Source organism: Pseudonaja textilis, chromosome 12 (genome assembly GCF_049901715.1).
Source record: "Pseudonaja textilis isolate UNSWEBS1 chromosome 12, rPseTex1.2, whole genome shotgun sequence".
NCBI classification, from domain to species: domain Eukaryota; kingdom Metazoa; phylum Chordata; class Lepidosauria; order Squamata; family Elapidae; genus Pseudonaja; species Pseudonaja textilis.
The window spans coordinates 6,355,886-6,372,021 of record NC_142001.1 but is presented as its reverse complement, the minus strand read 5'-3'; the positions used below and the strand labels follow the sequence as shown (position 1 = coordinate 6,372,021).

Here is a 16,136-nt window from a genome sequence, read left to right as displayed (position 1 = left end):
CCATTTGAGTGCCACTATTTGTTTTTTTTAAGAGATTACATCTTCCACCTGGGTAAGCAGAATGTCACGACCTAGAGATTTAGCTGAAAAATAGTTTGGTATATCAACATTTCCATGGTAATGATTACAACCTTGAGCATCCTTTTGATTGCCTCTTGTCTCGGGAAAGTTGACATTCTCAGAGACAAACATTCAAGAGTCCTACTCTTTCAAGAGTTCAGGATTCTTTGGGGTGGGGAAAACAGTGTTGGAAATAATTGATCAAACTCTGCAGAAATTAGACCTCAAACGAGTTAATCATTTACTGAAATGAAGAATTGTCCAAGACTGGCTTAAATTGCATTTTTCTTCTGGGCTTTTGAAAGGGAGAATAATCATTTTTCTAAACAGACTGAAAATCATTTTAATTGTTGGAAGGTTTATGCTGCATTCTCTTATCTTTGCTTTTCCCCAGGGAAGGAAAGGTTGGGAGGATATGCTTAAATTCCTCAGCAAATTCCTACATTTTGTTAACAAAGAAGAATGTGTTAAGTTTACTGATTCACCAAGGAGTTAATCTAGGATCCGACTCTGAATTTCCAATTAATTAATTGTGCTATCTTTTAAATAACAGCCAAAGTCACTACAGTATCAAAGTTACAAGAAAGCCAAGAGTAATTTCATTTAAGCCACAACATTTTAAATTTTCCAGGAACAGACATTCCATACTACACCTACACATCAATTTATTCCATTACCGAATGACAAATGTATCCAGGCATATGAATGTTTTCCTAGATTAGAGTCTGCTTCAAAAAACAAAACAGACCTTAGCCTGCCAAAGCTTATATCATAATAAATTAATTGGTGTTGCCCTGTGCTCAGCCATGAATAAATCTGCCTCATTTGATAGCTTCAACTTTCATATTTTCTGAAACACATTTTCTAATCTCTTTCTGTGCAAATTTGCAAATATTGGGCTGAAAAGCTAGCAGGAACATTTGTGGGGTTTTTTTGTCATGTGTTTCTCTGAGTATGTGTTTATATTTTCTTCTAACATATGCAGTTTTGCATACATTTCCCTGGATGTTCATTTTATTATCGCCTAAGGTGTAGTTCACAGAGCCACATCATAAAATTTACAAAATGTGAGGAAACTGGGGGAAAAAAAATTAATTAAAATAATTAAAATATGTATTACACTTGTCCTTGATAGGGCGGATAGGCAACTGTGGATTGGAAAATTGAAAATGTGCCTGAAGAAACTTATGCCCAACCTTTTCTATACTATTGCCAAAAACGCCTAATTTGTTGATGAAACTGTGAGAAACCAAGTCTGACTTTCAGCATCCTTTTAAAAACTATTTCATTCAGAGTTTATCCATTGTTAAGAACAAACCTTTGCTCCTTGCTGTCCTTTGGTCAACCCAACAAATTCTTCTGTCCCTGTGGAAGATGGAGGTCCCGCTGGTCCTGGCAGCCCAACATCTCCCTAGTTGGAAAATAAACAGGTATTAGTATTTTTAATCATAATATATTTTTTGAATTGTAAGCCTCCCAAAGTCATTGACTGAGATGGACAGCTATAGAAATTCAACAAGTAAATAAATTAGATACAAAAAAAGTCATCTTAAAGACTGATTAGGTGGCTCATGCCTTCATCGCCACTCTTGTTAGACAAGGACTTCTCAATCTTAGGAATTCCGAGATCTGTTGGTTAGGGAATTCTGGAAGTTGAAGTCCACAGAGTTGAAGTCCACATATCTGAAAGATACTGAGGTAGAGAAACACTGCTCTAGACTCCTGCAATGCATTCTTCAGGGGACTATCTTTAAAGGCTATCTAAAAACTTTAGGTGGTGCAATGGCCCAGATCTATCCTGGTGGATGCTGGTGGGTGCATGTTACACCTATTTTTCAGGTCCTGCCTTGGATTCTCAGTTTCCTAATGCCATTTAAAGTGCTGGTTTTCCTCTAAAAAGCATTTTATGGCTTGGTTCTTGGTTACTTAAGAACTCCATCTACCCCTGGAATCAACCCAACCCTTTTGGTCATGCTGGGAGAAGCAACTGGTTGTCCCCCTCTTTCAGGAGGTCAAGAAGCTGAAGCCTTGGTGGTTTGTTTATAATTGAACAGGTTCTCTAGAATGGTCTCCCACAAAAAGTTTGATGAGCTCTAATATCCATCACTTCTAAAAGAGTTGAAAATAAAGCTTTTCTGGAGAATATTTGGAAGCTGATACCTATTTTGGAAATCGTATGTTGCAAGCAGTGACAGAATGAAAAAAAATTGAGCCTCTTCTCCATTGCCCAATCTTCTTCTTGATATGCAACATGTTTTCAGGGCAAAAACTTGAATAAGTGGCCAACGTGTAGAAAAACAGTTAACAATCTTCTTAATCTTGCACTGATCTGAGGAAAAAAGAGATTTGGTGTCCTATTGCAAAACCAAAACACATACAACTACTTACTTTTTCTCCTGTTTCTCCATGGAAAACTAAACCGCTACTGCCCTGCAAAATAACAAAAATAAATACCAAACCATTGTAATTTTTATTTTCCAGAAATGGTCCAACTGAAACATAGAAACATCCAAACAGGAGTCAAAAGAAACGATGGATGGAATTAAAGTTAATTTTCTTATATCTGTCTTCCAAAAATGATCAACATTCACTGTTTGAAAAAAAAAATGGTTTAGTATTAGTTCTGGTAATCCAACCTGAGTTGATGAGGAATTAAATTATTTGGGTTCAAGGTATTAAAATGTTACTCTTTTCTCACACTAATTTCTTTAGCTTGATGTCATATTAAAAGCACTCAGACACAATAGGAATGGACAGAATATCGTTAGCTACAAACAGCTGCATTACTTGGAGTAATGCATATACTACAAATATATATTTTGTAATCTTAGGCCTTGAGAAAGATTTAATTCAGGGAGTCCTCATTATGACAATTCAGACCAACATTTCTGTGGCTAATCAAAGCAGTTATAGAGTGGCTAGTCAGCACTTGTAAATCTGATTTTATGTCTTTTTTTGCCCTGGTTTTTAATTGAATCACTGTAATTGTTAAGTGAATCATATAGCTGTTAAGTGAATCCAACTTCCCAAACTGACTTTGCTGGTTGGAAGTCAGCTGAGAAGGTCACAAATGGTTATCACATGACCTTGACACAGTGCAACCTTTATAAATATATACTGGCTGCCAAGCACCTGAGCTTTGATTACATGATGGTAGGAGGTGGGAGGCTGCAACCGTTGTAACTTTTTGAGTGCTGTTGTAGCTTTAAAGCAGGGGTCTCCAACCTTGGGAACTTTAAGTCTTTTGGACTTCAACTCCCAAAGTTCCTCAGCCAGCAAAGCTGAGGAATTCTGGGAGTTGAAGTCCAAAAGACTTAAAGTTCCCAAGGTTGGAGACCCCCGCTTTAAACAGTCATTTCATGAATGGCTGTAAGCCAAGGGTTTTCAAACTTGGCAAGTTTAAGCTTATGAACTTCAACTCCCAGGATTCCTGAGCTAACATGATTGGAGGAGAAATTCTGGGATTTGAAGTCCACAAGACTTAAAGCTGTCGAGTTTGAAGACCCCCCCCCCTGCTGTAAGCTGAGAACTAGCTGTAATCAAAAGTGCCGGATTCATTCAGAACTATCTGGTGGATTCATATCTAGTATAATCTATAATCACTGTAACTGAAGCTTCTGCATGCAAATATGGAAAATAATTTAGAAATATACCAGGAACAAGCTATTCCAAGACTATAGGCAGTCCTCGACTTATGACCACACTTGAGCCCAGAATTTCTGTTGCTAAGTGAGAAATTTGTTAAGGGAGTTTTGCCCCATTGTATCACTTATATTGCCTCAGTTTGTTAAGTGAATCATTGCAGTTATTAAATTAGTAACCCAGTCATTAAGTGAACCTGGCTTCCCCCATTGACTTTGCTTGTCAAAAGGTCACAAAAGGGGATTATGGGACCCCGGGACAATAAATATGAAGTATTGTCAAGCATCCAAATGTAAACCACGTGACCATGGGGGGTGCTACAATGGTCATAAGTATGAAAAGTCACTTTTTTCAGTAAGTTGTAACTTTGAACAGTCACTAAACAAACTGCTGTTCAGTCGAGGACTCCCTGTATTTCCATCCTCTCCAACCAAGCAAAACAGAACAATAAAAACAAAATTCTTACTTTGCACATTCTGTCCATCTTTAATGCAGAAAAGTTGCCTTAAGGTGGTTCATCAGGAAAAAAAAAACCCAAGACTATTTATTTGATGGACGGCAAAATGCCGAGGACCAGTCAAACACACTTACCATAGCTCCTGGGGGTCCTGGGAAACCTGGAGGTCCCTAAATGGGAAGAAAACAATATTAATCAGATGTTGCACTTGAAAAACAAATTTCAGTTTATGGGTGGAACAAATAAATAAAAAGAGGGAGCCGTTGTTAAAAAGGGAAAGGCGAATGATGCCTTGAATATCCAAAGTTATTTACAGTGCCTTTTTTTTTTTTAGGAAGCAGAGAGATAGATAAATTATTCAGTAATAAATGAGAGCAGCTGACTTGTGCCAAATCCTCCTCTGCACTCCTCACTCCTACCTCTTATCTTGGGCGGATGCCCTTATATTAATATTTAAGCAAATAGATGTGAAAAAGGGTAGATGTATCCCACCCAAACTGCAGTAGATCAAAAGCCAAAGGAGATGGAGTTAAACCCTTTCCCACCTTGTCATTCTGCTTCTGTGAGGGAGATCGGGGTTTATTTATATATAAATAAATATTAAGGGACCTTGGAGCCTTCTGAACAATCACTTAAACACGAGTCAGCAGTGTATGGCAGCAGCCAAAAAAGCGAATACAATCCTGGGTTGTATAAACAGAGGCATAGAATCAAAATCAGGTGAAATAGCACCACTTTAAAAATCCTTAGTAAGGTCATACCTGGAATACTTCATCCAGTTTTGGTCACCATATTACAAAAAAGAGGTTGAGACTTTGGAAAAAGTGCAAAGAAGAGCAACTAAGAGGATTAAAGGCCTGGAGACTAAAACATATGAAACAACAGTTGCAGGATTTGGATTTGGCTAGTCTAGAGAAAAGAAGGACTAGGGGTGACATGAGAGCAGTATTCCAGGATTTGAGAGGATGCCACAAAGAGAAGGGGCTCAACTTATTTTCCAAAGCACCAGAAGGCAGGACAAGAAACAATGGATGGAAACTAATCAAGGGGAGAAGCAACCTGGAATTAAGGAGAAACTTCCTAACAGTGAGGACAATTAACCCATGGAACGACTTGCCTTCAAAAATTGTTTGTGGGTCCATCACTGGAGGTTTTTAAGAAGAGAGTGGACCATCACTTGTCTGAAATGGTATAGGATTCTCAGTTTGAGCAAGGGGCTGGACTAGAAGACCTATTCTGATTCTAAATACTATAAATAACAGTAGCTACTTCATATATTCTGAACTAGCTACAATGGTAGATTATTCAGGATGTAATTAATAACAAAAAAAGGATGATTTACCGGAAATCCAGGTAGCCCGATGGGACCAGCAGGCCCTGGTCGACCTGGAAAACCTTTCGGTCCCTGTTGAGAAGGACAACAAAGGCAAGAAAGCAACTTCAGTGGTCACGTGTCCTGCTCATTCCCAAATGAGTTGAATGTCTTCATGCAGTGCCTGCAGCCAGATTTGTAACCCAAACTCATCACAGTGTCATAAACACAATAATCACGTATAAATGCAAAACCAGAACTGTGCTGTTATCTCTTGTTATTATCATCTCTCTTGTTATTGGTTTGATTACTTCCACGGTAAGAGGATGTCTCCTGGAGTGTACAATCCCAAGAGCAAGATTCAAAACTCCCCCGCAGGATAAAAACATGATGCGAAACGTAGAAATAAATTTCAGGATATCTGTTTATTTGCAAAAGCCCAAAAGCCAGCCAAGAAAAAGGTTTGCTCTGGATGTAGGAAACTGATTTTTAAGAGGGTTTTTCCCCCTTCCCTCTTGATTTTTCCCTGTATCTTCCTTTCCCATCCAGTTGCCTTTTCTTTCAGCTAAACCTACATAAGGAATGTATTAGAGGCTGGGGGGGCTGAAGGATTTTTCTCATGGAAGGAAGTTGGACAACCAGAAGCTGATATATTTGTCTGTCTGTCTGTTTATCTATCATCCATCTTATCCATCCATCCTCTTTCTCCCCCTCTCCTCTATCTATCTATCTATCTATCTATCTATCTATCTATCTATCTATCTATCTATCTATCTATGTATCTATCTATCCATCCATCTATCCAATCCATTCTTTCTCTCCCTCTATCTCATCCATCCATGTCTCTCTCTTCCATTTCTCTAGCTTATCCATCCTATCTCTCTCTATCTCATCCCCCCTTCTAACTATCCACCCCCTCCTCTCTGTCTAACTATTTCTGGGAGCTGCTCCCCCCAAATACTAATACTAACCACCAACAATACTAGACTTAACAACTGCCTCAATCTCATCTTCTGCAACAGTTTGAATTCAATTTATGGAATACAAATTAATGAACCTCTTTTCAACAGTGACCACAGCATGATTGACTTTTGTCTCAACATATGTTCACACAAAAATCACCATAACAACAGGATCCCCAATTATAACTTCAAAAAAGGCAACTATGATCTTATAGACAATGATCTCTCATCCCTTGATTGGCAAATTCTATTCACTGGATGCAATACTGTTGAAGACCATTACAACATATTTTTACTTGAAGTCAAAAGAGTCATCAAACTATATGTACCAATAACAACTCCCAAAACCAGAAAAAACAAATTATCCATAACAATAAGGAAGCTCCAATCCAAAAAGAAATCCCTTTGGTGGAAAAATAAATCTGGTCACGTTGCCAACTTTAAAAGCCGATACAAAAAATTATGCCACCAGATAAAGACTGAATGTACCAATTATCACATTAAACAAGAGGAAAACCTTCTATGCACCAATTCCACCCGCACTTTCTACAGTTTTGTATACAACAAACTAAAAGATTCAAGGTCCATCCCACCCCTAAAAGAACCAAATGGTAAAGACTGCAATGATGACACTATTAAAGCCAACCTCTTTAACACATTCTTTGGCTCAGTATTTGTAAACAGCAATGGATCATGCCCAATATTTCCTAGTCGAACCACGGACAACTACAATGATCTAATACATATCAATTTTACAGAAGACTATGTTAAAAAAGCACTACGCAATCGAAAACCATCTTTATCTATTGGACCGGACGGAGTATGTACCTATTTCTTTAAAAAGCTATCCACTGCCATAGCCGAACCTCTAAGCATAATCTTTGAAAAATCTTTCAGGACCAGCTCCTTGCCAAAACTATGGTCATTAGCCATACATCCCCATCTTCAAAAAGGGAGAATCCAGCCTAGTTGAAAATTACAGACCAATCTCTTTATGTTGTGTCACCTGTAAAGTCATGGAATCAATTATTAACCAATCCATCATCCTCCACTTAGAGACAAACAACCGACTCTCAAATAAACAATTTGGTTTCAGAAAAAAAACTATTCTGTAATCTGCAACTCTTACACTGTAAAAATATATGGACTACACAACTCGATCAGGGCAAAGCAATTGACGCAATTTACAGACTGTAAAGCCTTTGATTTAGTGGTACATGACAAACTACTCCTAAAACTAAGGTCTTATGGTATCTCTGGATATCTGCATAACTGGATAGAAGCATTCCTGTCAAACAGGCAACAAATGGTCAAAATTGGGAGCGTCCTATCAAATCCTGTACCTGCCAACAGTGGTGTTGCCCAAGGCAGTGTTCTAGGACCAATTCTCTTCATACTATACATAAATTACCTCTGTGATCATATTAAGAGCAACTGCGTTCTTTTCTCTGAGGATGTAAAGCTATTCAACACCACTGACAATGCTGCTACCCTTCAAAAAGACCTCAACTTGTGTCAGAATGGTCAAACAAATGGCAACTTCAGATCTCAACAAGTAAATGCTCTGTATTGCATATTGGCAAAAAAAATCAAAAAATAAAATACAAGCTGAATAGTCCAGACCTTGTTGATGACCCAAACTTTGTCAAAGACCTTGGAGTACTGATCTCAAATGATCTAAGCACTAGAGCCCACTGTAACTACATAGCCAAAAAGGCATAAAGAGTTGTTAACCTAATTCTGTGTAGCTTTTTCTCTGGTAATATCACACTACTAATGAGAGCATATAAAACATTTGCTAGACCAATACTTGAATACAGCTCATCAGTCTGGAACCCGCATTACATATTTGATATTAATACAATTGAGAAAGTCCAGAAATATTTTATGAAAAGAGTCATCCACTCCTCTACTCATAGCAGAATACCTTATGTCACCAGACTTGAAATTTTAGACCTAGACAACCTAGAACGACGACGCCTTCGGTCTGATCTAAGTATAGTACATAAAATTATATATTGCAATGTCCTACATATCAATGAATACTTCAGCTTCAACCAAAACAATACAAGAGCACAAAATAGATACAAACTAAAGATAAACTACACCAAACTTGATTGCAGGAAATACGACTTCAGCAACAGAGTAGTCAATGTCTGGAATACTCTACCTGACTCTGTGATTTCTTTCCCAAACCCCAAAATCTTCAACATTAGACTGTCTACTATTGACCTCACCTCTTTCCTAAGAGGTCTGTAGGGCGTGTGCATAAGCGCACCAAAACGTGTCCACCGTCCCTGTCCTATTGTTTCTTTTTTTTTCTTATTCGTATCCATTTCATGTATTTATAACCATGTTTATACTTATTCCTGTTATCTAATAATTGTTTGACACAATAAATAAATAAATAATAATAAATAAATAAATAAATAAATAAATAAATAAATAAATAAATAAATAAATAAATAAATGGATCTAACAGACTTAAATCAGAAATTCTAGAAAAATCCCCAATAGGAAAAATACTAATCATAAACAAAAGTTCCCTACTGGCTACCTGTGGTGAGGGCCAGAGGTACCACAAACATGATATTTTATGTCATGGTGACATGGCACATATGACATCCTTTTGCCTTGTACTGGACACATGTGTTACTAGTATCTTCCTCTTCTAACAAGAAAGCTATTGTTTGTCCTTCTACCACACACAGTGTGGAACTCTGCAGGGGAACATTGGACTATATTCCTAATTGTAGAATTTCCTCTCTGCAAACAGTTTGGTGGTTATGCAAGTTTTGTAAAGATTAAACAGTAGTGAAGAAAAGTAAAACGCCCCTTCTCTACCTTATCTGCTTATTTTCCTCCCAAGGTGATCAAGTGTACTTCCCTCCTCTTAAGAAGTCTATAATGTGAGTTGTGGTTGTGACAAGCCAAGTCACCTAATAAGCTTCAACGGCCGAGGTAGATTCGGGACTAAGGTTTTCTAAGGATAGTTCAACAGTATTATTAGTCAAAACTTTCTTTCTCTTTACTAACCGTGTTTTGCCAAAAATAATGCAACACACAGGGAAGAAAAACAGAAATTACACGGGAAATGAACTTACAAAAGCACCATCCAGGCCAGGAAGACCTCTTTCTCCCTAAATAATAACATAAACATAGCAAGCACTTAGATGAAACATAGATTAGCAGGGAAATGTATTGTAGAAAGCATTTGCTTGTAAAAAAAAAATAGGGATCACTATATAAACATTACACAGGTTACTTTTCTGTCAGCCTTAACTCAACTATTCCAAAACAGTGCCTGAGAATCTCCACAGATACCTGGGCAGATTCCAGTTTGGAACATCTGGGAAACTTCCAAGTTAGATAGGAAGTTGGTTGCTTTCTTCTACTGGCATTCAGGGGGTGTCTGCATGTGTTGAATTTAAAAAGTGACTCCTTTTATCAAGCATTATTTTTCAAATTCTTAGCTTCCATGGTTAATCTGGAATCTAATAATCAAATTTATTTCACTATGGTCAATGACCTGCAAGGAGTTTTTATATTTCTAAAGCCAATTTATCAAAAACAGGCATAACCTTTTTGAAGCTGTCTTCTTCCTCCTAAATGAAAATTTCAAATGTAATTGCTTAGAGCCTTAGACAGACCTCCTGCTAGAGTTCCTTTATCTGGACATTTCTTACCTTCACTCCTTTAAAAATTCCCGGGGCATAGACAGGTTCACCTTTGGGGCCTTTAGGACCAGGACGACCCTAGAAATAGAAATTAAGAGAACAAGAGCAAAAGATACTCTTTAGCAAAAATAAATAAAAAAGATAGTCAGAGTAAATTCAAAGCTTAGTTGTCCTGAAGCTGAAATTAAAAATTTAAGAAATGCATTTAGAATTCATTTGCATTCTATACATTCTGTTACAGCGATGATGGATGCACTGTTGGAAGCTCAGAAGGACCACTTAGGAATAGATTGTCACTGAGAAAAATCTATCTAGGTGGATCTCCATGAAGTGACATCAACTTGATGGCACATAATCAACTAATCAATCAACCAATCCAACTCAACCAAATTCAACCCAACAGAACCCAACCAACCAATTTGATATACATTGAAGACATTATATGTCATCTGTTATGTCAGATGTGTTTCTTGGAAGGCCATCATGGTATTGGCCCCCTGAAGATAGGCTAAGCTGCATGCATTTCTGAATAAGTACTACTAGTATATGGTTCAGATAACATTTTAAGCCACAATACATCTGGAATTTAGGATAGCCTGTTTATATTTTGTTTCAACAAATTTAAATCCAGCTATTGTTGTTTAAATCTAGCTATTGTGGTCAACCAACCACACACCATGGCTTAGAATACTGCTGCTTATTTATAGTTGGGACTATGGTTTGCTGTAATGTATAAATCTACTCAATGCCATAGTTGGACTTCCCCAAAGAGGATGGCATCGATGAAGTATCTCTAGACAATCATCTGCCTCTCAAGATAGGAAAGAGTTGACATGATGTAATGTGATAAGAGATCTGTGACTTTTTGCTTGGCTGCTAAATGAAGAATTAGATTTCCCCCAAATCTTTTTACCACTTTATTCTAGGAACAGTTATTACACAGTAAGTGGCCTTAGAACAGGGGTGGGCAACTATGGCCCTTTTATGAATTATGGACTTCAACTCCCAGAATTCCTGAGCAAGCCATGCTAGCTCAGGAATTTTGGGAGTTGAAGTCCACAAGTCATAAAGGGGCCATAGTTGCCCACCTCTGCCTTAGAACCATTCCTAGTAGTACCTATTTAAGACAGTGTTTCTCAACTGCAACTTTAAGAAGTCTGAACTTCAACTCCCAGGATTCTGGGAGTTGAAGTCCAGATACCTTAAAAGCTACCAAGGTTGAGAAACATAGGTTTAAGATATCCAGATCTCTTTCCCAACCACCTATCTCAACCTATATGACAAAAACTACATCAAGAAATACCGGTGGTCCTTGTGGACCAGGGAATCCATCTGATCCAGGGGTACCAGGACTTCCAATGGTACCATTACAGCCATCTAAACCAGGAAGACCTCTGGGTCCTGGCTGACCAGGGTGTCCCTGTTCAAGGAAAAGAAGAAGAAAATTAATATTTCCTAATTACCTCTTAATCTTGAAAGAATGCATGGGAATGGAATTGGCCTTGCCAAGGAGGACATTCATTTATACTTGCATACCTGAACTTGATAACCCCGCATGTACATTTTTTGCACATTTACTGCATACCCATGCGTTGCACATTTTCTCAGCTATAGAAACTGCAAAGGTTTATTGTGTTTCTTGTACTTATTTATGAGCCCAGTCAACTCCCAAGTTCACAATAACCCCAGAGGTATTTTTCTCCTCATTAAATGCCAACAACCTTATCCCAATATTTAGGGCGCTCTGACTGTTATTTGTCCTTCCAAATGTTATCATCTTCATGGGGAAAAAAGCTAAATTTTCAATCAGTTCCTCATTTTATAAAGAATGCAAAGTCATGTAAATAGTTACCACAAAGTACATTTGTTTATATTTGCATGCCTCAACCTGATAACCTGACATGTTGGATTATTGAGAAACTTAATCAGTTCTGAGGCTCTGATTCGGTGGGGGAAATCCCTTTGAAAAATTAACAAAATCACATTCTTATTAACTGTTCCCTACAAAGGGTTGTACATCTGTACATGAACTGGCTGTGCTTTCATCTCTGTGCAGTTTTCCCTACTCTCTGAAACCAAAACAGCAGATGGCAGCAGAAAAAGCTCTACAAGAGCAAGCTTGCATTGTGGCTTTGAATTCTGACTATAAAACAAAATGAGGAAGGAAGGGTGTGTGTTTAAGCTGCCTCTGCAGGGAACAGAGATTTTGATAGCATTTTTCCAAGAGGCAAATTAGTTTTTTGCCACTGTGCAAAAACACAGAGCTCTGTGGGCAACCTTAAATCCCCTTAGTGCAACCAAATAACAGCATAACGCAGTTGGAAGGGACCTTGGAGGTCTTCTAGTCCAACTCTCTGCTGAGGCAGGAAACCCTATAGCATGGCTGTCCAATCTCTTCTTTAAAACCTTCAGTGTTGGAGCACCCAGAACTTCTGGAGGCATGTTGTTCTAATGATTAATTACTCTCACTGTCAGGAAATTTCTCCTTAATTCTAGATTGCTTCTCTCCTTGATTAGTTTCCACCCATTGCTTCTTGTCCTGCCTTCAGGGGCTTTGGAGACTATATAAATTCTTCTGAACCACCACCCCATCTCACTCACAGAAGGTGAGAAGACAGTTATGTGAACAGGGATGTCTCCCATTGGGGCTGAAGAGTTCAATAGAATGGAGTTCAAGAAGTTCTCAAGAACATTTAGAATTTACCAGCTGAGAACATACAGGACCAGACAGGAATTCTACTAAGAACAGGATAACTGAGATTCAGCCTTTTGCTTGTCATCTAAGAAGAATGAAACTGAAGAAGCTTCTTGGATGAGAAGCAAAAGGTTTTCAAGGAAAAAAAACCAAGGAAGTCCAGTTGCCTTTTGAAAAAGAACCTTTGGGACAAATGTTTGAGAATTCTCACCTTGCATGATTTATACATTTGGTCTGTTACAGAAACTGAAAAGATTTATTGTGTTTCTAAGTACTGCTAGGTTGATCTATGAGGCCAGTGAACAACCAAGTCTGCAGTAATTCCAAGTATATTCTTTCACCATTAAATGCCAACAAACTTATCCAAATATTTAGGGCACTCTGACTGTTCTTTATCCTTTGAAATGTCATCATCCTCATAAAACAAGTGAAGAACATTTTACCCAGACAACTTTTTCACGTAAGAAGCTTAAATGGCGGATCTATCTGTTTAGGTAAGAATCTTAGTTTGAAAATCTAGAGGGTGAATGTCATCAGCACAAATTATGTATTTAATTGCAAAGGCCTAATGCCAGACCTGGAACTGAAATCATTTTACGTGATGATCATGGACTAACAAACTTGATTTTTAAAAAGATTTCTCTGATTAACAATAAATAGTATAAAATAATAAAATGAAAGCTGCTCAACTACCAAGTGTAAGTCACGCTCACTATGGAAAACAGCTCCTGGCATGAATTAAGTATTTCCAAATATGCCCATCATTTTACATTATGGTTGTATCGCTTTTAAAAATAAGCCTGGAAGGTATTCCTTTGACTAGACAATTAATGTGCAACAATTCAAAGAGCACTGCCCCGCCCAAAAAAGGTAGTGATGATGATAACGAAGGGGAAGGAAGGAAAGAAGGAAGGGAGAGGGAGGGGAGGAAGGAAGGAAGGAAGGAAGGAAGGAAGGAAAAGAAGCAGGTGTGGGATTCAAATTTTTAAACAACCAGTTAAGTGGGCGTGGCTAGGTGGGAGTGACTAGGAAGGCATGGCCATGTGGCTTGGTGGGCATGGCTTTTTTTGGCAGCACCCCCAATTTTGGGAGGCTTTTGGGCCTCAGGGAAGGCTCCCAGGGAGCATTTTTGCTCCCAGAAGGCTTCCCTGGGGCCCAGGAAGGCAAAAAACAGAGCCTGGGGGGGCACAGCTCCATTTTGGTGCCTTCTGGGCCTCAGGGAAGCAAAGCAGTAAGACAGCGAGGGGAATCTCAGCACAGCTGATCATCAGAACAGCTGATCGTCGGGAAAGAAAGAAAAGAAAAAGAAATACCTTAAGGAGTGACTGGGAGGGGACGACTGCAGTCAGTGATGCTGCCCATGCACAATAAGGATTGACTGCGTGGGGAGGGGAGGGGTGGACGGAGCAGGGAGGGGACAACCAGGAGCATGATTTGCCGGTTCTCCGAACTGTGCAGAATCATAATAACTGGTTCCATAGAACCGGTCCAAATGGGTAGAATCCCACCCCTGGAAAGAAGTCAAGAGAGAGGGAGGGAAGGAAAGAACAATGCACCAGCTAAACACTCATTAATGTATCAATAAAGGAAAATATTTGTAGCTCAAGGTTGAAATGAGGGATTCTTGGTGCTTTCTGAGTTTGGCAAGGAGGAGAGGGGGAGAGAGCGCAAGCTGAGAAAACACCAAGAATTACTCATTAATGTCTTTAAAAAAATTTATCAGATGGAAAATCGGCTGTTGTTCCCCACTTGTAGAAAGCAATCCTTGCCATTCAACCACAAGTTAGTCTCTCCCTTGAACTGAATAGACTTCGTGCACCTCGCCTGAAGAGTTAATCCTATTAAGGAAAACAATGTAAATATAGTGTAAATCTCTGTATTAATCCTTGTTTGGGGCTTGGTAGTATTTTATGTCAACAAAGCATCTTGTAATAAAACATAAGCGCTTACCCACGACAACTCAAAGCTAACATATGCTGTCCTTCATACATTTATTTATGTCTTTAGTTTTATAGCCAGAAGGCTGCAGATATCTCCTGGGGACAAGCTAATCTGGTAGAAATAAGTTTGTAAAGGGAATCCAGCAGACCCAAACCTAAGCAGATAATCAGGTAAGGCTACAGAGGATTTATCGATGAAATTATCTTCTCCTTTCATATCCCGTAAACATCCCGGAGCCTCTTTCTTATACTCGAGTTTGGTGCTTAGAGTTTCAGCGTATAAGATCAGTGCTAGTTGATGGTACATCTCTCTTCATTGTCTATGGAGACTCTCAGTCATCCAGGCCATGGTTGTCCCAAAGGTACTTTTTCAAAAGGCAACTGGACTTGGTTTTAAGTCCATATGGTCCCTATGGAAACGTATGACTAGTTTTTCACCCCTAACGACTTATATAAGGATTATTCTTTATTATTCTTGTTGTCTTGTAGTCTTGTATGGACTGTACCAGTAGAGGCTAAACCAATTTCGTTGTATACATGATGTACAATGACAATAAAGGATTTGAACATTGAACGTTTTACTAATTTTCACTTATAATCCTACATCAACTTTCCAAGGCTGTCTTGAGCTTCAATCCTCATTATTCTATCTTCAGGTTAGATAGCCAAAGAGATGACCTTGGAGTAAATGTCCCATGAGAATTACAAAACATGCATTAAGTCCAGGAAATACAAAGAGTTAGAAAGATCAGATTGGTTATTCCCTAATTCACTAGTGTATAAGAGAGAGAGGAAATACACGCTTTCAAGACTCTGCTTTAGAGTTTATATAATAATAATAATAATAACAACAACAACAACAACAAATTTTAATTATTTATTAGTCTCAATTTATCAGACTTGAATACCCTGATTCTACAAAAAAACATCCTACTTGGAACAACTTATATCCTCCGACGCTACCTTAACAGTTCTTAGGTCCTTGGTTAAGACTCGAGCCGTTGAGCTACCAACCAGCTCCAAAGGCTCTGAATCTCACTAAAGAAATAATAATAATAATAATAATAATAATAATAATAATAATAATAATAATAATAATAATAATTAGAATTCCAAGAAAGAGGTATCATGACCTAGACTACCTTGGCAAGTTTAACAATTACATTAGTTTGGCAATTCAATGCCCACTACAATATTATCAATAATGACAAAGAATAATGAGTATTGTAGCACAATGGTAGTAGGAGTAAAAATATAGTATTTTATTTTTCAAATTATCACCAGTTTATATATTTCCCTTATGTGACTTCTTGGTGTGATTTTTATTTTTATTTTTCTAAAACTGTATGCCACCCAGAGTTTTAATGTCTTCTGTTAAAGAACGTATTATA

At 38.1% G+C, this 16,136-nt stretch overlaps 1 protein-coding gene across 2 annotated transcripts in view; it reads right to left on the bottom strand.

Annotated features, from left to right (window-relative positions):
- The window catches only part of COL4A6 (collagen type IV alpha 6 chain), a 182,497-nt gene that overhangs the window by 57,569 nt on the left and 108,792 nt on the right, over positions 1–16,136 (bottom strand). For both annotated transcript variants that reach the window (XM_087940926.1, XM_087940928.1), the window contains exons 6-12: positions 11,414–11,530; positions 10,120–10,188; positions 9,538–9,573; positions 5,502–5,564; positions 4,294–4,329; positions 2,449–2,490; positions 1,379–1,471 (exon numbers count right to left, since the gene is read on the bottom strand). In XM_087940926.1, the coding sequence (XP_087797052.1) occupies positions 1,379–1,471; positions 2,449–2,490; positions 4,294–4,329; positions 5,502–5,564; positions 9,538–9,573; positions 10,120–10,188; positions 11,414–11,530 (456 nt within the window). The remainder of the gene's footprint in view (positions 1–1,378; positions 1,472–2,448; positions 2,491–4,293; positions 4,330–5,501; positions 5,565–9,537; positions 9,574–10,119; positions 10,189–11,413; positions 11,531–16,136) is intronic.